Source organism: Ostrinia nubilalis, chromosome 3, assembly GCF_963855985.1.
Source record: "Ostrinia nubilalis chromosome 3, ilOstNubi1.1, whole genome shotgun sequence".
NCBI classification, from domain to species: domain Eukaryota; kingdom Metazoa; phylum Arthropoda; class Insecta; order Lepidoptera; family Crambidae; genus Ostrinia; species Ostrinia nubilalis.
The window spans coordinates 3,801,046-3,822,533 of record NC_087090.1 but is presented as its reverse complement, the minus strand read 5'-3'; the positions used below and the strand labels follow the sequence as shown (position 1 = coordinate 3,822,533).

At 35.4% G+C, this 21,488-nt stretch overlaps 1 protein-coding gene across 2 annotated transcripts in view; it reads right to left on the bottom strand.

The window, feature by feature from the left end:
- LOC135087598 (dual specificity calcium/calmodulin-dependent 3',5'-cyclic nucleotide phosphodiesterase 1) overlaps window positions 1–21,488 on the bottom strand; it is a 276,250-nt gene that overhangs the window by 20,437 nt on the left and 234,325 nt on the right. For both annotated transcript variants that reach the window (XM_063982325.1, XM_063982326.1), the window contains exons 4-5: window positions 10,092–10,248; window positions 4,716–4,829 (exon numbers count right to left, since the gene is read on the bottom strand). In XM_063982325.1, the coding sequence (XP_063838395.1) occupies window positions 4,716–4,829; window positions 10,092–10,248 (271 nt within the window). The remainder of the gene's footprint in view (window positions 1–4,715; window positions 4,830–10,091; window positions 10,249–21,488) is intronic.

The window sequence follows — 21,488 nt, the reverse complement described above, 5'->3', positions numbered from 1 at the left end:
GGCGTTGTTGTAACGGTATTAACTTTGCTTCGTTCGGTTTCTCTACTGAGCATCTGGCCCAGCAAGGCGTGCGCAGGCGCCGCATGTGAAGTGTTGTCTGCTGCGCCCGCGGCTGCCCCTCGTCACGCCTATCCCTGCATTAGAGAGAATCACTGGCGGCGCGACGCGCGTCCTGATATAAACACGCTAGAACTCGCGGGTGACATGCTTTGAGTCGAATGGAAGAAATAAAATTTAATTCATCAATGCCGGAGCATGTAAATTTCTGAAATTTAATAATTTCAGTAAGATTGTACACTCTATAAAGTAATGAAAAGAAAATATAATACTGAGATACAAGATGAAAGATAATTATCTGAAGATTGAATTAGCCCTGAGTCAAATTTTGTTAGTGTAATAGTACCGTGAGTTAGTATTTTAATCAAAATATCTGTTTAATATTCCAAACTACACAAAGGGATATTCGCAAACGTAAAACACATTACAAAATTAATATTCGCGGCATTTCCTAGGCTTCAATTCAAAGCTCAGTAATTAAATTAAATATTTGTGGGGATTCGTCTGCAGCGAGAACTTCAAAGGTATTGAAACCCCTGAAGGTTCTACATTCGCTTTGATTTTATTGCTTGTGTGGAAATGACTTAAGACTTCTGCTAATGTTACAACCGGAATAAGTGGTTACGCGATACTCTTATTGGTATAAGTTAATAAAAAATATGAGAAGGTACTTTGTTATACCCTTTTCAGAATTCAATTCAAATTGGGATTTGAAATTTCACGGTCTAAGCCTGAGGTTACTATTAAGTTTATAGCAACCTACCAATCAGACAGTTTTCAAAATCTAATATGCGTAGGTAAAGGTCCAACTAGTCTCAAAACAACGGGATTTTTATCGTAATCATGAACTCTCTGTTTGATAAGTTTGATTTTGTTTACTTTTGGAGCCATTCATACGATGTGATAATTGTAAATTCATTTGCGACACGCTTCAAAAATATACGCTTACACGCATGAATGCGGAACATAATATTATCAACAAACCAAAATATGGTGAAAATCCCAACCCAATATCTTTTGTCTTGCACAATGATCGACCAAATACAAAAATATCGGGCGATAAAAGGTTTTGTTCTCCTGTCGTCGTTTCATTGAGATATTATGATACACGGGCGCAACAAAGGTTCTCATCCAGGCATAATTCATTTGGTACAAAAGAGCCGTTTTGTTAAAAATAAAAGAGTATACGAGAGGAAGGGAAATGGACGAAAATGCGGAGTATATTTTGCTGTTGTTACAAGGGTTACTAAAATGTATTGAGTATATGAACAGCACCTTCGTGGGTAGAATTTTACCTTAATTAATGCCAACCAATTGTTAAGATCTTTTATTTACGAGCAGTACGTACATAGACATAGGTACACAAAATAACTGCAATCATGTTTCACACAGCTTCTTAGTTAAATGTGCATTCAAAGCAAAATTCAGTATCTATGATGAATTAGCATAAAACATACAACACACACAGAATATCTGATACACAGAGTACTCATGTGGATACAGTTTCAAACGGGTTAATTCGGAAACTAGCATTTCTGTCCAATTAACTGCATTTGAGTGCAAAGCGAATAATCCTTTGCAAAGCGGTCAAATACGTCGGAATCCATGCGTAGTCTGGACGTTTACCAAATGCCTGGGCAATGCTGACTTTGTGCAGTCAACTTTACTTTATACACAGTCTGGGAGACTCGATTGAGAGAAGCCCATTTGAGACTTGATTGCTGAAGTTAAAATAGCGTAGTTAATTGGAAAAAGATGATATTGAAATTGATTTGCAGAAATAGTTTTAAAGCGGGACCTTTACATACTCGTATAAAATTAAAAATAAATGCTATTAGGTACCGTGGATACATTGAGGATTAAAAATTGATTAAATTATGAATACCCGATTTTCGACGGTTAAGCTTTTGTACCTAAGCTAAGGGTTAAGGGTGAAAGAGCTTTCACTGTCACAACGGTGGAGCATTGTTTGCAATCACAAATTATATAAAAATAGCATTGCTTAACGTAAGGGAACTAAGGGTAGGAGGATTTTATTTGCGATTTTATTGCTTCAGGCTCCTGCCAGTTTTCAGAATCGCTATCGAAATGAAAATATCTCGTAAGTTAATCTGATTAAACCAGTTGTTTCTAAATTTTTGCTTTGGCTTTATTAAAATAAAGATTAGAAATATTTAACGTGTCAACGTTTCTTCTTTTGTTCCAAATCTACGTTGCAAAATTTACAGAATTCATAATAATGTTTTAAAGTTCTTTTGTAGCTAACGCCCGTATACACAAACATTACATTCATGATCATAGTTATGTTTGTGAATACGGGCGTGAAATTTAAAAGCTAGAAACGCAAAAAAAAAATCAGAAAGGACATTTTTAAATTTTAATCCTTTATACGTTTGCAGATTCCCGTCATAAATATTAGTTTACCTCTAGTCAAGCGTTCACAAAGGCAAGGCTGTCAAAATAACTCATTTTCTCAGCCACAGTAAATCACGTCAGACCCAAATTGATATATCTACCTGCCTAATCCGACATCCAAGGTACAACTGTGCATATTAGATGGGCCACACTAAGTGTCCTGAATTTTTAAGATGGCAACCCGAATCGTCTATCCAAGTAATCTGGTACAGCTCATTGGAAGTCAATTTGTAAAATTTTCCACTCTGTTCTATTTGTTTAGGTACTTGAGCTGGCCATTTTCATTGAGTATTGCTATCTATATTTTGATTAGCAAGGAATATTTCTTTATTACAATGTCTTTAAAATTCATATTAGTGCAAAATGAGTACAGGATTTCTGTTGTTACCATCTTTTCAGTTAATTTTTTTTTGCAATGCCCTAATTACGTGTTAAATTTACCTACATCTGAAGTATTTGCAAGATTATAATTATTTAGAAGTTAGTTATGAAGTTAGTTTAGAAGGCCATAAGTAACAGAGCTTTAAGCTTCGATCTTATTAATTATCACGTAGCCGTAAGTTCAGAGCTGACTATATAATTTAAATCAGCAAACCCTCTCTAAAATGGCTTTCAGGCTACTAAATAAATTGCATGTCAAATTGCGATCTGTGTACCTTCAAGGCCAGTCTCTCTAATTACAGTTTCTTTGTAATTAGCTTACCTTTTTGGCACTCGAGATGAGAAGCTTGTTTGATGAAAGGTAGAAGGCTTCCTTTGCCATTTTCAGTATTTTTCAGCAGGGATGCCGTGAATTTTACGGCTCATTCTTAGAAATTTGTATCACTTACTTTATGTACTTGCACGTAACAAATAGTCAAGTTTTGACATGTATCTAAGTATTCTTTTTCTATTACATATTGAATGGTGAAGGTCGCGGGAGGTACCTCGATGCAGGGGACTCAGGACCGGTCTTTGGGAAATCCTTGGGCCTTTGTCCAGCAGTGGACGTCATTCGGTTGAAACGACGACGACACATTGAATGGTAGAGCTTTTGATATATTTTTGGGTTCATCATCATCATCATCATCATCTCAGCCATAGGTCGTCCACTGCTGAACATAGGCCTCCCTCAATGCTTTTCATGTTTCCCGGTTGGCAGCGGCCTGCGTCCAGCACCAGCTTTTGGATTCATTATTGGAAAATTATTAATTGTTACTAGTTACCAGAAATACTCGTATAATAAAAATATATTTGTTATTCCTATTTAATGTGACTAGGTATTTTTAAGCGTAATGATTTCATATCGCTATTTTATTTATATGTATAGAATCACAGTTTGATCTTCCATGATATCGAAATTAACATTATTCATACAAGTAAGCCTAACAATTTAACAAAGCATAAATACAAAAAATAAGTTAAAAAAACGTAGCTGCAGTCATATTTTTTGTGATGTAGGGCAGTATTTTCCTGTAAAGTGCGTATCCAAAAATGTAAAAAGGCTTGAGAATTACTCGTATTATGAAATGCTCCGACATTGATTTCTAAAGATTGAAAGCGAAAATATATTAGTTTAAGCCATTAAAAGGGTTAAGAAAGAGTTGGAATAGAAACGAAAAATCGAGTTATTGGAATCAAATAGAATTTATATCGACGACGTAAACCGTTTGGGAGACGGATACGATCTGAAACATAAATGTTATGAGAGGTTTTCTCGATTTATCAAAATGTTAAACTCGATTACGCCCCGCAAATCGATTCTATTGTCTTTATATAAGGAAAAGGAGGTCGGTTTCATGACGGGATAATCGTAATAATGTTTGCCCAATAAAAAGTATATTTAAAGATACGAGAGCTTCGGATCTTTTTCAATTCAATTACCTACTAGAATTGAATTCCTTATAAGAATTATTCGATGAAAATTACATGGAGTAATTTTGCTATTATTACACGTTGCTATTTAAATAGCGGTTTAAAAACATAAATCCACTTCAGTCCCCAAAGTAACAATACTTTGTTCAAAAATTCCGTTTTACGATGTTTAGCTCTCACAATCGTAAATTTTTTCGATCATAACCATAAAAAATGTACATAAAACCGACACGACAATCTGGACAAGTTAAATATCCGAGATTGTTTATAAATCTCGTTTAAATTAGTATTATGTAAGGTTTTAGAGGACTTTGAGGAGCGTAATCTGACTTCAATAATGAAACCACTTTGTCAAAGGACTGAGCTACAAAGAAAAAGATAATACATACTTGGTCTCATCTATGTACACGGCTTCAAGAACTTTCGCTGCGTACTGAAGGTTCTTTTGTAACGTCTCTGCTGATATTTCACCTCTGTTTAATTGTCTTAGGAGATAGCGTAATCTGTGGACAAAGAGATGAATAATTAGTTAAGAAATTGTTGCCCTAATCTGATTATTCGAGGCTTATAAATAAGGCTTCGGATGAAGTATCTAACGATTGTGATAAGCTGTCTTAAATTTCTCATTATTAACGTTATTTGACACAGAAATACTGCTATTGTAGGTAACTATGGGAGTTTGTGTAGTTTCTAATTTTTTACATAAATGATTTTCCTTCAATGCCTATTCAATATCTTCGTTTTTAATCTTAACTGTAACAGTAATGCAGTCTACACACCAAACTCGCCGATCCACCTTTATGAAGTGGTCGACTTGATATTTTTTCAAAAGTCATAAAATGTAGTCGATGACATGTTTCTTTTGAAATAAAGTCACAGCAAGTTAGTCAAAGCCGGGCTGTCGGTGGGCTTAGGATGAGTTGCACCACCTTATTTTAACCGTAACAATTACAATAACCAGTGCTTTTTGTATGGAGTTTGACAGATTTTTGACGTTTGTCAAAGTTAAAGTAAGATGGTGCAACCCAGCCTGAATGTGTAGACTGTAGAGTCCTTAAATCTTACAATTTAAGTGAGATATAGTTACGACATACATTTCTGTTACAAAATAGCTTCCAACTAATATAACCACTAATTATAAGATGCCATAGTGTTTATTTTGATTTGCTGTCGTCCGATAAACAAATTTTTATCATCTCCACTGTGTGAACTAAATTTTTAACTATTGACAACTATGTATGTACCCACATGAAAAGTCCTTTGAAACCGCTTCACAACTGAAATTAAAATTCACTGAAACTATTTCAACGTTGAAACTCACAATATTATGAAAGTTTTGCGGCTAGTTGACGAACGAACTTCTGTCTGAGTTCTAGCAAATATTAATATGTCTACTTCTTAGAATTGTAGTGTCGGTATGTTTGCCAGGAACGACTAAAATGGTGCCTAGAACTGTAGAAATGAAATTCATGGAATCACTTCATGTTTCACGGATACATTCCAACGACATTGGTCTATGAATTTTACGTGTGAAAGAACCAGATAACTCGTACGTTATTATATTATACACCAAGCATAATTCAAAAGAAAATTGTTTGAAAAGCTCGAGGGAAGCTCAAGGCTTGCATTTAATCGAAACCGAATTGAGAATCGCCTACTTTTTTTATGTCTGTTAAAATGCATTATACACTTTGAAGACACCCTGTATGCAATTTAGTGATTCCATCGCAACGAATTCGGCCCACTATAAATTAATGGGACATACAATCGCAGCCGCACATTCGCTAACAACTATTTACGATTCTCGCACTAAAGTCAGATGAAATATTATTTGCGTTGGTGAAAAATTTCGTTTAAGTACTAGCTAAAAGCAAATTATGAATTTTCAGAATTCTATTACAGCAATTATTAGTTCGCAGTAATTTAATATTAATATCATGGTAATGACCTTATTGTAAATATGGAAAACTGAGACTAAGGTTTTTAGTTATTGTGAAGCAATATACAATTATTATTATTTTGTAACAGCTGCAATTTTACTCAACTCAAAGGATTTCCAACAGAAAAATACTCAATTGTACTTTCAAAGGATCTTTTGTGAATGGAATTATGTTCCTTTATTTAGATTTGTGTTACGAAACGGTCTTAAAAATCTCTGCAATATCTACTGTAAAGTACATTTTTTTCCTTAAATGTAGGGAAAAAAAGATCTCGTAGCAATAATCGTTCAGCTCACTTTGCCGTGTACCGAATAGATTCCCTTATCCAACACCTACAATATTCAGTTCGCCTGTGATGCGTATCAAGAGCTCACCTTTGATGGTATTTCGATAGTGAAGGGAAGGCTAGATTGCTTTAATCTATCGATAGTATCGATAGTTTTGTACTATGTGCATGGATTATAATTTGTTGCAGAATATCACTTACCTATTTTTGTAGGTTTAGTAGGTAAATAGATATCAAGTATTTGTATTTATTAAAACAGTAATTTTTGCTCATAAAAAGCTACTGAAAGATCATCGGCCCATCATGCCGAATCCCAGAATATTTTACTCCACCTTTCGTTAGTTCTGCAATAGATGCGGTCGTCTCTCGTCTCTACAACTTTAGCTTGCTAACTATAGACAATTTTAATTATTTTAGTCTTCTGTCACATTAGGTCGTTCCTCGTTAAAACTCTTAAATACCGTGACGACCGCACCGACACCTCTCAATATATGAATAATGTCCATCGATGGTCAAACTATCGATAATTACACAACACTAGTAACTGTAATAGCCCTCAATGGACGTTAAGGGTCTCCGAGTGCGGACCGCGGTGATTACTATTTGTATTTTATTATATGCTTGGGACATCCCCAATTGGATTTTTATTGTCTTTTTCAATTACTTAATACGAATGTGAGCTCTTTGCCGTATACGATTAGATTGTTCAATTCGTGCATTTGTTTGTATTTCAATGCTGCGGAAAAGTGCAGTATGTTTTTATTTGAATGTACCGTAGAAGAATGCCGGTTGTTTTATCTGAAACTGTGTCAAACGTATAATAACTAAGTAGTTTTGGATATAAAAATTCGTATCCATTTTGCTTCGCAATATTTTTATTTCCTCGTGAAACATGCAGCTGTTCTTTCAACGCCAATGGGAATTTCGAGATATATTTTTGTGTACATTGCATTTTACAGTTTACGCTCGCGGGTTCTGCGGGCGAACATATTTTGATAGGATTTCATTTGCAATATTAATTGAAGTACGGCGCAATGTAATTGTATTTTCCGTATAATAATGGTTCTTTTGAAAAGAGCTTAAATAAATATCGTTAAATTATTGAAATTATGAAGTCAGACAATACCTTTTAATTAAGTAGGCTTACGAATGAAATCAATATTAATTTTGATATTGAATATTAGTGACGCTCTCACGTAATGTAGAAATCAATGGAAAATTTTGTTTGATTGTCTTATGTAGCTCAATCAATAGACAGAGAATTCGTTCGGAACGTTAATGGTCCTGGGTTCATGTCCCATCTGAAGCAGTCTGTCTGAAAAATCTTTTCAGATCAGATTATAATGGCAAGCTTAGATATACATACCTATTTATTTATGTATTTACCTATTTATTTATTTATGTAGTTTAGCTTAATTTACTCGCTGAAAGTCAGCGTTCGGAGACGTTCGAGTACCTATCTCGTTCTACGATGAGGAGGTTTTATTTGACACGAAATCGATTTACCTATGTCTTTGTTTTAATAAAATCCATAAAAGATTAATTTTATGCAAATAGGCTTTTAAAATGCGCATTTACACGTTCATGTTAACCCTGCAACTGCTCTAGGATAATAAATGTACCTACCAGTCGCAGTGGTGAGAAGATTTTTTTTTCATATATTTCGTTAAAATAAAGATTTTTATATTCTATTCTATTTAACAATTCATCCCGGGTGTCTCACAATACACATCTACAATCAATGCGCTAGATCAAACGTTCGAGCCTGTTACGTCCAGTTTACTGATATTACACGAGCCATCATGGCTGCCTGTTACAATTAGATGTTGTAAATACTAATAGAGTTAGGCTGAGTTGCACCACCTATATTTAACCGTATAGATCGTTTCATCCGCAGAAAACTTTGAAACCAAGTTAGTTTCTGCAGCGCTGAGTACTAAACACACACTAAGTAGGTATCTCTCATGACTTTACATGATGTTGAAGATTCTATTTATACCTACTAATAAATACTTACCTATTAACAATTAGACCGATAATCCGAAAAATCAATCAATTTGTTCAGTGACATCGTCTACAATGCTCATTGAAGTGACTTTGTTATACTTGAAGGTATTTGCTACAAATCAAACAGTCAACTTTGATTGTCAATTTTATCGATATAAAGTTTCATGACCTCTAGAATTTTCCCGAACATTCGAAGATTTTCTACAACTTTGTAAAGCTCTCGTTCATTTGTGAATTCGGGTCTCGCGTCCATCGTAACAATAGGTTAAATCAACGAATTCAATACTCAGGAGACAGGATTACGTAATTTTGACTACTAGTAACTAAGCGCTCTACCTATTTATAAATTATTCTACAATAATTGTTACAATAACATTTTAGTGATGTTCTTGTTACTATTTTAGGAAGTAAAAGTGCAGTAAGTAGACCATTATCCGTGACTTAACTGGCTATAAGTAGGGTAAAGCTTCAACCACACCAAGCCAGCGCGATCATAGACAAATGACAGGTCGCGCGACCCATGACAGTCCGCGCGACCTGTCATTGGCCTATGATCGCGCCGACGATGGCGATCTGCCCGCGTTGGTGTAGTTGAAGCATGAAATAGTTCTTGAGCCCCGGAGTTTCTCTACTTTGTAGTAATGATAAATTATTGACACGAATGACTCTCGTCTCATACTCATTTTATTCTATAGTCTAAGGTGATGATAACGCTGGTTTCTATTTTCATGACCAATGTTTTAAAAATCTTGTATCTTAATTTCCGTGGTACTTTTAAGAAGGTAGGCAGATAACGGCATATCAAGATACAGCAGTATTTAGTTGCTTTTCAACGAAAATGTATAGTTTGATGAGCTGTTTGTTATCTGTACCTACCAAAAAGCTTCATAAAATGTAATTCCCGGGTATCCCAGTTCCCCTTTTTCAGTGAGATCAAGCAGGATAATTGACCTTATCTGACCTTATTTCGCATAAAATTGATACTAATGAAGATATTGGCCTGGAATGTTCTTCAATATGTACAAAATTGAACGATATTGCTTTCGTAACAGAGATAAACTTGACTTTTATGTTATGCATACCGTTATTAAGTAGCGAGTAGTATTGTGTACATTATTTGTGTTCAACCGTCTGTCAATCGCACTTAATGTAAAAAGGTGCACCGAAAAGGTTCACCAGTCTCCAGTGCATGAATACGACTCTCTCTCATTTTCTAGAGTCAGATAGAGGATTTAGCCTATCTTTACCCTCACACTGGCGAGAAGGGTTGAGGTGACCTGATGTTCGTATATTTTTTAGGCCGTTTACTGACTTGTGGGCGGCATACGCGGTACGGAAAGTTTACCGAGCGCCTATATTTCAATAGAGCGTTCCTGATTGGCGCGGCATGTGCGGCAGCGGTGCGGCACAAACTCAGAACAAGACCGCGTATGCCGAGCGTGCTGATTTCGTGCTGCCGCGCCGACAAGTCAGAAAACGGCCTTAGTCGCCTCTTACAACATCTACGGAATGAGTTTGAGGGGTTGTCTCACCTAAGGGCGGCCTTATCGCAGGCGTCGGGCGTGTCGACGGCGGGCAAGTGCTCTGTGTCAAGGTCGAGCTGGTCAAGCTGCTCATCTGTGGGGGTCGAGCAGCTCTCGGTCTTGCTTCGACTGGACGACCGGCGGACTATGGTCAGGGCGCCTTGTTCTGTTGACAAAAGAGTGATATGAGAGTGTGTTTTGGTATTTTTTGTAGGTTCGAGCTATACCTAAGCACATTCTTGAAAGTAATTGAATGGTGAATAAAATCCTGGGTAAGAGATTTTCATATACAAATAGAGATAAAATAAGAAAAGACATTAACATGCTGGTTTTCAGAAAAACCTTGTCTGCTAGTAAAAAAAATACGAAATGAAGTATTTACAAACTTAATACGCATAGATAAATACGTATGCAAAAGTCTTGACTACACGAGTTTCTTTAAAAATTTCGTCTACTAAAACCTATGCTGCTTTTAAATCTTGTATGTAACCTTTAATCATAAAAGGCTTTATCTTCACCAATCTAACTATACATCTAACTATGCACAGTTTGTACGTTTTCATATTTATTATTTGTATTTTCAGTTTTTTAGATTTTTACCGCAATATACTCAAGGACAAGGAAAACGGTCCTGTATTCATGAGGCAAGAGGAAGCAAAGTTTGTTGCTCAACTTTGGAAATGTCACGTTCCCATTTACCTCTACTTGACTTACATCGCCTATTTAATTGAGCATCGTTACTATTTTCTTGGTTGTTGTGTACGTTTTTTTTATTCGATTTATAAAGAAGAAGCAAGAAAGGAAAATATTTCAACAAATAAAACTAAGTAAGTATTTAACAAGGCACCAAAATAGCATAAATGACATTCGCTCAGTATAAGACGTTGCGGCAGAGAAAAATAATCCTAAATGCATTCTATTTTATTTTAATTGGAATATAAGTATACAGTGAAACGACAACAGCCAAATAATATTTCCTTCAAGAATATACACTATTCACCTATTTTCGCATAAAAGACAAAAGCCAATTATTGCTCTTTTACACCTTCTTATTGAATTCAGTTCAATTCCAGTAGGTATCGTAGAAAGAGCTCATAATAGCTCTTCAACTAGTTAGACGGAAGGCAATATTGGCGAATGTATGAGTGGGAAGCATGAATATTTCGCCTGTGCCATCGTTGACAAACAAACGCTCGTTTGCCGAAGCGTTAGAGCGTTGCAGCGAGCGCAAATGCTATTTATTGTTTAGTTAGAGGTAAGCTAGAATGGGCAATTATTAGTCATCCACGTTATTGCTGTGGGCTGTGGAATATGAACTATTAGTTTAAAATACTTTTGGAAAATAAATCTACACATTAGGTACGAAGCAATATGGATGTTAATTATACACTTCCATTTTTGCTCTCGCTCTAATCAAATGGTGATTCTTTGCGATAGAACAAGACGACCATGACTGGCAATGAGCAGTTAACACTGTTGCCGATTGTACATATTTAAACATCCATATTAAGTAATAAGTACATTGTCATCGCGATGAAAATCATAAAAATAAATTAACTTCAATATAAAGTAAGAAATAGAGTAAGCGTAAAAGCTAATACATTATGCATTTTACGATACCTATAAAAATACAGACATAAAATGAAAGACAGAGAAAACATTGAAAATACAGAGAAATCAAACGAGTAATATCTGTTCTATACATAAACAAATACAGTTTATCAAACACGAAGTAAGCAACAAACATCTAATAAAAAACATAAAACTTGTGAAAGAGACGTAAAATGAACGCAATGTATGCTGAAGAAAAATATTTACTCGCGTGTAAGAGAAAATATTGGCCAGATGAAGATACGATATTTTCCGAAACCGTTTCAGCTGTATTTTCTTTCAGTTCTGCATTATACAGGTTGTCACAAAAGAGTGTGCCAAACTTGAGAAGATGGGAGACTAAATAGATCACCATCTATACAAAAAAAGAAATACATAAAGTAAAAGTATCACCGTTTCAGAGATATTATATTTTTCATGTTTTTATTAAATCCCCAATTTTGAGCCTATCTCTTCATGCTCTGTGTACAAATGAGCAGATATTTTTCAAGACGAAAGAGAAGAAGAGATAGACTCAAAATTGGTGCTTAAAAAAACATGATGATACTTTTACTAAAATTGAAAAAATAAAATGTATTAAAATGGTCATCGATTAGTCAATCATCTCCACAAGTTTGGCACGCTCTTTTTGAGACACCCTGTATACTGGCGTTTTTGGTTGGCTACTTGTTTACTTTGCAAATAAACAACATGCGGTATACGAATTAAGCCTGCAAAATATTTATGTATCGTTTTATTAAGTCCTGAATTCGGAAGTACGAGTAACTTTGTTTGTTAATAAATTCTTGGTTTTGGGAGAAGTAATGCTTTTTCACCGCTAGTCGTAACAGATATTTTATCTCTAAAATATTTGATGAAATCCAATAAAACACTCAAGTGAATAGGTATTTTTACCTTTTTTGTCCTTCAATGTAAAGTTTTAAATGTTCAATATGATTTACAGTTACATATCAAGAGTTGTCCATTCAAATATGAAATCGGGGGTCATTACATACAAATGCATAGAATGCTGTCTATACAATCAAGTTCTTGTAGTGTATAGTCATCCTTTTCAAATACAGCGTTCAATGGATACGGGATATTGGAAAACTGTAAATAAGAGCTTTTAAGAGACAGCAAAGGCATTGCTACTTTTACTGCCAGCTTAGTTTTTAGCAGGGATGTTATGGATATGAAGTTTCGGTTATGGATACGGTTACGGATATTAGAATAATATTATACCGGTTTTGGTTACGGTAACGGATATGAAATTATTTCGGATTATCTGAAAGTTTCGGATAATGACGGTTACGGATATTATAATTTTAAAAATGTAAAATTCAAATAGCAAGATGCCGCGCAACCCTTATAGGCTCTCTACTATGATAATGGTAAAACAGGCGGGGGTATTAGATTGTGCCAGGGAATGCCAGACAACTTCAGACAAGTAACAAATTATATTAAAAAACATTCACTCCGCCCTTATCCGAAACTATCCGAAACTTTTGAATCGGTTTCGGTTACGGTTACGGATATTTTTTTATTTCGGATATCCGATAGTTTCGGTTACGGTTACGGATATCCATAACATCCCTGGTTTTCTGGCGGTCAAGCTGTGAATTCTGGCTATAAAGGAATTATAGTTGTGGGATTTGGGAACAAGAGGCGGTCAAGTTCTATTGCTCAAGTTTTGAGCGACTATTCGGAACACAAGTAGGTCCTCTAAATGGTGATCAAAACTCCATTTAAACTTATGAATAGATTTAGGTTTAACTGTGATTGATAGAGTTTTAATCCTCCTAAATTAATGCGAAGGTTTATGTGGATGCTGTATGGATGTATGTTTGTTATTCTTCGACGCAAAAACTATAAAACGGATTTAAACCACCACCACCTTATTTTAACCATAACAGTAACGTTAACCGGTGCTTTTGTTTGGCGGAGTATGACAGATTTACGTTTGTCAAAGTTAAAGTACGATGGTGCAACTCAGTCTAAATATTATTGTTTATACATCAGAATAACATAAAGGCTAAAATTTATAACGATCTGTGACAAGCTAAATTTCACGCGGGCGATGCCGTGGTTAAAGCTAGTGTTTAAATAATGGCGAATTCAATGAAAGCCCTGACTACGGATTCATATTTGAGTATCATTTTATAATACGAGCTTAAAAATAACATCTGCTAAAACTTTGCAACAGCGCAACAATTTTCCCGGTTTATTATTTTACAGTTGGCACAAAATGGCGCCAACAGTTCGTTGTCTTTTTGCTTGAAGTCGGCCATTAATGCACGTACCGTTTAAAAGTGCGTTTGCGAATTTTGCGAATACAATACGAGTATAATGTACGAGTACTTACATTGTAAATCTATGAAAACTTTTTGGATGTTACACTTTTTAGGTTGAATAAATTATGTGTAGTCATGTAATGTTAATTGTATGTTTCATTAACAAGTATGTAACACGTAGTCAAGCAAATAGTTAATTTATATTAGGTAATTTACAAGTCCTTGTTTGTACTTGTTTATCCGAAGTAGGTACTAATCCATTACACAACTTGATTAAGATATTTACCCGATAATGATGGAAAACAATTAATTTGGAGTCAAAATAGATTTTCTTCAAATTAGGTCCTTTGAGATTTCCTGTTTAGGTAATAGTTATTATGACAGTTCGAACAAGTAGGTACTTGAAATTTTCAGGAAATCAGTCATTCCAAAATTCGTAAAATCATAACTAGAGCTTCAATTTGATGGTCATATTAAATAAACCGCCAACTAAACTGCTCGTGAAACCGGCAAATCCTGTAAACACACATGCAGTGCAAACCATATGGCCCTTCAGTTGCCATGGCAACGGGGGAAAGTCAACAGAAACCGGCAAACATCGGAAATGCTACATACACGGATTGCGGATAGCTGCTGCTCTGAATAACAATTTTAGTGACGCTTTTTTGTGGGACACGGTATAAAGTTGCGAAAGAGTTATATCTGTGTTACGTTTATAACCTTTTTATTGCTGAATGTTATAACTATTAGGTGTCATTGAACTATCTCAAAACATCTGTCTTCTCACTGGATATCCTGGATATTTTTAAGGAACAAGTTAAGAGAAATGCTTCGTGATATTTTCTGAGTGTAGGTACCCGTGTTTGGTTGGGTATGGCTACTGTTTCTACTAAACATGAGTTTGATATGTGCATGCATTTCCCGCAATAAATAATTTAAAGTGGTCCCATTTACTAGATCATAGAATAACAATGTAATATCAAACGAAAAGAAACCGAGCCTTTTGGAACTTATTAACATGAATTGCATTAATGTATTATGCATTTTGCATTCAGTTTACTAAAATGTGTTTAAATTTTCTTCAGCAAAGGCCTTCAATATCGTTCAGTACGAACTAAGCCTGTCAAATTCGGGGAAGCCTTGCGGGGAAAACCCTTCTTAATTTATCGTACGCGCAAAAGGTAAGTAAAAAAGAAAATATTTACGAACTACCAAATAAAATACTATTCCGAGAATGTTGCGTTTGATATACGCTCATAAAAATATTACAATGCGATAGGGAAACATGAAAGAAAGCTCCTCAAAGCGAAATCTGTTTACGTACGATAAGTGTGGCTAATCCTAGTTTCGGTGAAGTGTAGGTAAAGGGCAGAAGATGTTTGGGATGTTTTTATAGCGACAAACTTAGATTAAATTGTGTTAGCGAGCCAGGCGGACGTAAAACAAGCCTTATAAAATAAACAGAAGAAAATGTTGCCTTAAATATAAGGCTGAGGTGCACCAACTTATCCCGTATTTTTTTTATTTCAATTCCAAAAACTGCGTATCATAAAAGTTATTCATAATGACGCGTACTTCAACATGCTTCGAGTGCAAATAATCATATTAATTCTAAGACATTATAAAGTTGAACGACGGCCATAAATAATGCAGCATCTTACGCTAACTACATCCAACTCCAGGTAATGCCAATAGTCAGTCATTGTTAAAACTCTGATTAAAAGTAATTATAAATTCACTCGAAGAAAGTTTGGACTTCGGCGCTCGCTCACGACATTGATGGCGCGCCTCTAAAATATTCATTTTGCACCGAACTTTCGTCGTAAATGTTCTTGAGCTAGTATGAATTTTTCGTTATCAGATAGGGTACTAAAGGCAAAGATATCAATTTGTACCGCTTTATCTAAGGCACATAATATACTATACTTTCGAGGGGATGGTAACCAGTTCAGACATCCTTGCGAAAAAGCAAAAAAGGCCCGGAACGCACTTGGTCTAACTTTTATATTCTTCTGATTATATTATATTCGTTGCTGGTTTAAAGATAGTGTATTCCCCTGGACTGCCCTTTACTGGTTGGATTTGATTATTATCAATCAAACAAAGGATCCTAGTTATAACAGGACTTGTTGACGAATCTTCCGTTTTGGAGTTGTAATGGTAGGAACGAGAGGTATAAGTTATCTCGTAATCTGTAGCAAATTAAGGCCAAAAAGTGACATTGTCAGAAGATTTAGCCCCATCTAAGCGTAGCCGCGGAATAATACTAATCTAAATATACATATAACTCAAAGGTGACTGACTGATTGACATAGTGATCTAACAACGCACAGCCCAAACCACTGGATGGATCGGGCTGAAATTTGGCATGCAGGTAGATGTTATGACATAGGCATCCGCTAAGAAAGGATTTTACGAAACTCCACCCCTAAGGGGGTAGAACGGGATCCACGCGTATAAAAGTCGCGGGCGGCCGCTAGTTTACAATATTTTGCCTATAATGTGCCCCACGTCTGACCTCAGTCATGTAATCTAAGTTATTTTTGTCGGCTAAATATTCAATGAACTGGGACCAGGCCTGATTCAAATTCAGCCTGGATAGTCAATCTCATTATTGGAATAAAACGGAATCGGAATTTTATTCCAGGGATAAAGTGAGCTGTAACCACTCTCGGTTCGAACCGATAATAAAACAAACCGCGTAATTACTGAAAATGTATTGACAAGTAAAAGCTCGTAGCTTTGTTTGTTAGTTTTTTTCCACATTTTAGATAGTTTTGACAAAAGCTCACATTAGCCATGACTTTCGAATTATTGCAGTTTTTTTAAATTTTTCAATGTTTTATTAATTATTTAAATTGTGTCTATAAACTCTATAATAAGATAATAAAATAATAAAATAAATTGGACAAGTGACGAAAATTGGACAACTCTGATTGTACATAATTTGTTTATTTCCTCCTCCTCTCATCTTAGAGGGAACAAATAAATTAGTCAAATTACAAAATCAAAACCTGTCAAGGAGATAACCCTGAAATTCCGTCATTTGATTCACCGCTACTGGGTCATCAGGTCATCTTGAATTTACAATCAATGTAAATCACAGTACTTACGTATGCCACGCCAAAGGGATGGGCAGATGTCTACGGCGTTGCCATGGGGACGGCCCGTAATTCTTCAAACCTAAGGGCCCTTCGTCACTGGATTGTAAAAATCTATGGAGCTATTCAGGTTTATAATCTTTGGTAGGGGTTAACGAGACGTGTTAATGTTTTTCTTTACTTTTAATAAAATAAGTAGTGACGTCTTTTTTTCTTACGCTGATTCTGCTCCACACTGATGGCTGGAGCCTATAATGGATGGTATTGTTTGTTTACACTTACAATGTCACTGTTTTGTTGCAATTTCTTACAAAACTTGCGCGCAGAAAGCAAATCTAGTATACTGTAAAATCATCAAACTTCTAATGCTCGTAATTCAGTTCAAACTGAGTTTAGAGGTATGCTATACATGTCATAGTAAACTTTTGGTTTATAACACTATTTTGTAATCAAAAAATAAGGTTTGGTCGATGGCCACGCGGAAAAAAAAGACGTCACCTTCCATACAAAATCTGGCATTACCATTTATCATTTCACAAAACATCAATACAATTTCTGCAAAACATTTCAGTCGGTTTCGATCTGAAATTCACATTGACATCGAAATAAAACATTTTCTGTGGGAATACGTGATGCGAACGTTGATAGTTGAAGTTGAACTGAGTTAAGGGAAATACTAAACACTGGAGAAAACGACGGCCTTTGTTGGTCTTTGTACACATCAAACAAAGAGTTTCGTGCAATTACCTAGATTTTGAACTTTTGAATCGAATGCTCGAAATAAAATAGACATCTATTTAATGCTTCCTACATTAGGTACTTATATTTATTCTTCATAATATCGATCATATCCCCTTTACTTATTTTAAACAAACTGTCCTCTAGGTTGTCAAAACTAAATAAGATCGCTTCATAGCGATAACACTTTATCTTTTTTTGTTTTATGTGGTTTACAAATAGTGACATCTATCTATAACCTATAGTAACGCTAAGTGCAAAGTTTCCCGGAAGGGAGGTATGTTGCGAAAAATTTAAACATACGGCGGTTATCACACCGCGCCGCGCTCCGTCGCGGAGCGCGGGGCGTCAGATTTAATAATTGTATGCAAGTACCTCAGTTTGTATGGAAAACACGCGCGGCACTTCACACTGACAACGCGTCCGCGCGCGTGATTTTTTATATGAATTCACGCGCTCCGCGGCGGAGCGCGGCGCAGTGTGATAACCGCCTACGTTTTATAAGAAACAATTCCCTGCTTCAGAATCCAGGTCAAGTTCAAATTCTTTAATAAGCTCTTTTCAGGACACTTCCCAATGCTCTACCAGCACTTCAGGACAACATATCAGTTGTTGCTAGAAGAAGATTAAAGTTAAAAGAAGAAGCTCTCATCCATACGATAGAGCCATATTATTATCAGATAATATTACTATTATTGTGACTCGTAAAGTGTTACGCTAGAGATGTACTGGCACCAATTAAATATTTATTATTTCTTTCTTCCTTTCAGTTGTTAAATGACAGAAGAAGAATAAAACCACATTACTTCGTACCCTGTAGACGGGGGTGTAAAAACGTGCCACAGATTACGGTGGATGCAATAAACTAAGCTGTGACGTGTCGTGACGTCACGTGCGTGCGCCGGCCGATAAGGGCGTGTCACGTCGCGGTAATACATAGTCGTGATCTTGTCGCTGCGATAGCCTTACAGACCAAGAAGGATCCTTCGTAGGAAATTGACCTTTATACATAGATATCATAAAGGAGAAAGTAGAGGTCATGAATTGTTCTTATTCGCTGATGATAGCTGCACAGTAGGGTGGGTCAAAAAAATTTTTTATGAGTAATCGATTTCTAATAGCGAAAATATGTTGTAGTTAGGTATCATTATAAACCCTTTAAAATATTATTGAATTATTTTAAGTGGAACAGCCCGCGCAACGTCATTGAAGTTTTGAAAAAAAATATTTTCAGTATCAACTTTTACACCCTAAGTTACACGTTTGAAGTTGGGTATAGTTTAGTGTTTTAATTAGTATCCATTGAAATACACGTTACTTCTGTTAGAAACCGTGTTGTTTATTAAAAGACAATTTTTTGAGGTAAGTACATTCAGGCTAGTTTCTTCTGAAATCATGTGAAATTGTAAATTGTGTAATTTTTGTTTTATGCTTTGGAAGTTAAATTTTTCTATCATGTCAGATAATAATAGACAGTCATACAAGTGCCCTACATTAGTAACTATAGAAGATATAAAAGAAAACGAGTTACCAACACACCAGGATGTCATGAAATTTTACGAGTGGTATAGACTACAGGTAAAATTTTAAAATAGCAGTAACTAAGAGCCCCCGTGTTCCGAAATTGCATAAATTGTAACTGAGAAAGTTGAAGAAGTATGGCAAAAGGCATCAATTACTGTAGTCTCGCATACAAGAGTCATTCAGCTCCTGAAAGCTTATCATTCTGTCAGCTGAGAAAAAAACTGAGTTCTTGCAGCTAAGCGAAATTTTGATCGGTATTTGTTCATGCAAATGCAAGTTAATAAGTCAGTGCAATTGTACCAGAGAAATTACAGTCCCTAAAGAAGAACACAACTTTTAGATTGATCAACAGGGTGAGAGAAAAATGAGAATCAGCCGTATTGATCGCAATCGAACAAAAAGTTTACAAAAAAAAGTTTGTACGAAAGCAAGCTTCAACAAAATTTCTGTCTGAAGAACGATAACAACTCACCCAAAATGCCAGAACAAGAATTAATGTTATCAACGAGTAGTGATACTGATATTAGTGTTTCTTTTCCGGAAAGCATATAAAAGAATCTTGCAGCTAGAAAAATTCTAAAAACGCGTATTTCACCTACAAACGGGAAAATTACCACGTACTTTTGAAGTGCTAAACTTAATTTTGATGCTAAATGTTACATTGATCTAAAAAACTGGCAAGATACCAACTTTGATCCACCTATTCTAAGTAATCATACGAATGACGAACTTATTCAGATATAGAGAAAAAAGGTGACGAAAGGATGTTGTATATTAGGCTACCTTGACATACACAGGCGATTGAACTATGTGTAAGGATAGTGACAGAAGCTGCAATATCGGCATGTGATAAAAAAAAACAAGGAATGGCATGATTCATGCAAAACTTGCTTCTAGGAAAGTTATGCCGAAATAATAGTAAGCTGGATTTTTTGTACAAAAATAAATATTATTTTTGATAACCTATTATATGTATTGGTTTAAGTTTTTTGTTTTAAACGTTAATATATGTCTTTCACTAAATATTTGCATTGTTTCAATAGTATTTTAAGTAATTTATAATAAAAAACAATGCCATTTAGGAATGCGTGTTTTTTTGAAAAACCTAAAATTTTGAAGCGCATGCGCGGGCTGAAGATGTATGTTTAAATATCCGTTTTTTAGCTAAAACTACTTTTTATAGTACACTACAACATAATATTACTATTAGAATTTGATTCACCAACTTTTATTTTTTTCCATACTAGAGTGACCCTACTGCACAGTCCAAGAAGGAGGCTTCGTAGAAAATTTACCTTTATACACAGATATCATAAAAAAGAAAGAAGATAAAGATAAGTCATAAATTGTTCTTATTTGCTGATAGCCGCAGAGGCCAAGCAGTAGGAGTTTGTAGAAAATTGGTCTTGACTATCTTGGAGGACGTAAGAAACTCATGAATGTTTTGGTTCGCGCGATTGAAGTTGGAGAAGAAAGGAAGATTAAAATTAATACAAGTACTTATTTTAAAGAAACAACATACTGTATTTCCACTAGCACAAAACAAAACTACTGTTGTTGTTAAATATGAAATTGCCGCAAATGAATGAAATTAAACATTTTATTTTTATTCAATCAAACTTTGAAACCATGAGATCCAAATATTTTTTAAACGTTTTGAGTGTTGTTTTTTAATACGAGCCTATAACAACTGAATAACAAACCAACCGTAGAAATAACTCCATCCAATGTACTGAATGTTTATTTACAAATTGAAAAAAACTACACTGTATCAAACTAACAGATACAATGTCAATATCACATTGTAAACAGTCGGGTAAGAAATCGTGTATTATCCAGGAAATAAGGTAAAAGCACCGCATTTAGTCCAGTGGCGTAGCAAATAATGAGGTAACCAGTCACATTCGATGTGTTGTCGCGACGTGCGTGCCTGGAGATAACGACTTGTCGCATAATAATATGTCTATTACGTTATGTACGACGCCGTGGTAAATAGATTTTTAAATTCAAGAAAAGAGTGGTTGAGGGACTATTCCCACATCTTGTTCCCACCGCTGCAACAGGAGTTGCCTGTGGAGGAAAGAGGAGAGGCTATACTCCTGTGTAGCCAGGATCTACCTACAGCTTGACCGCCAGTAAAAACCCAACCATTGAAGGTGCCA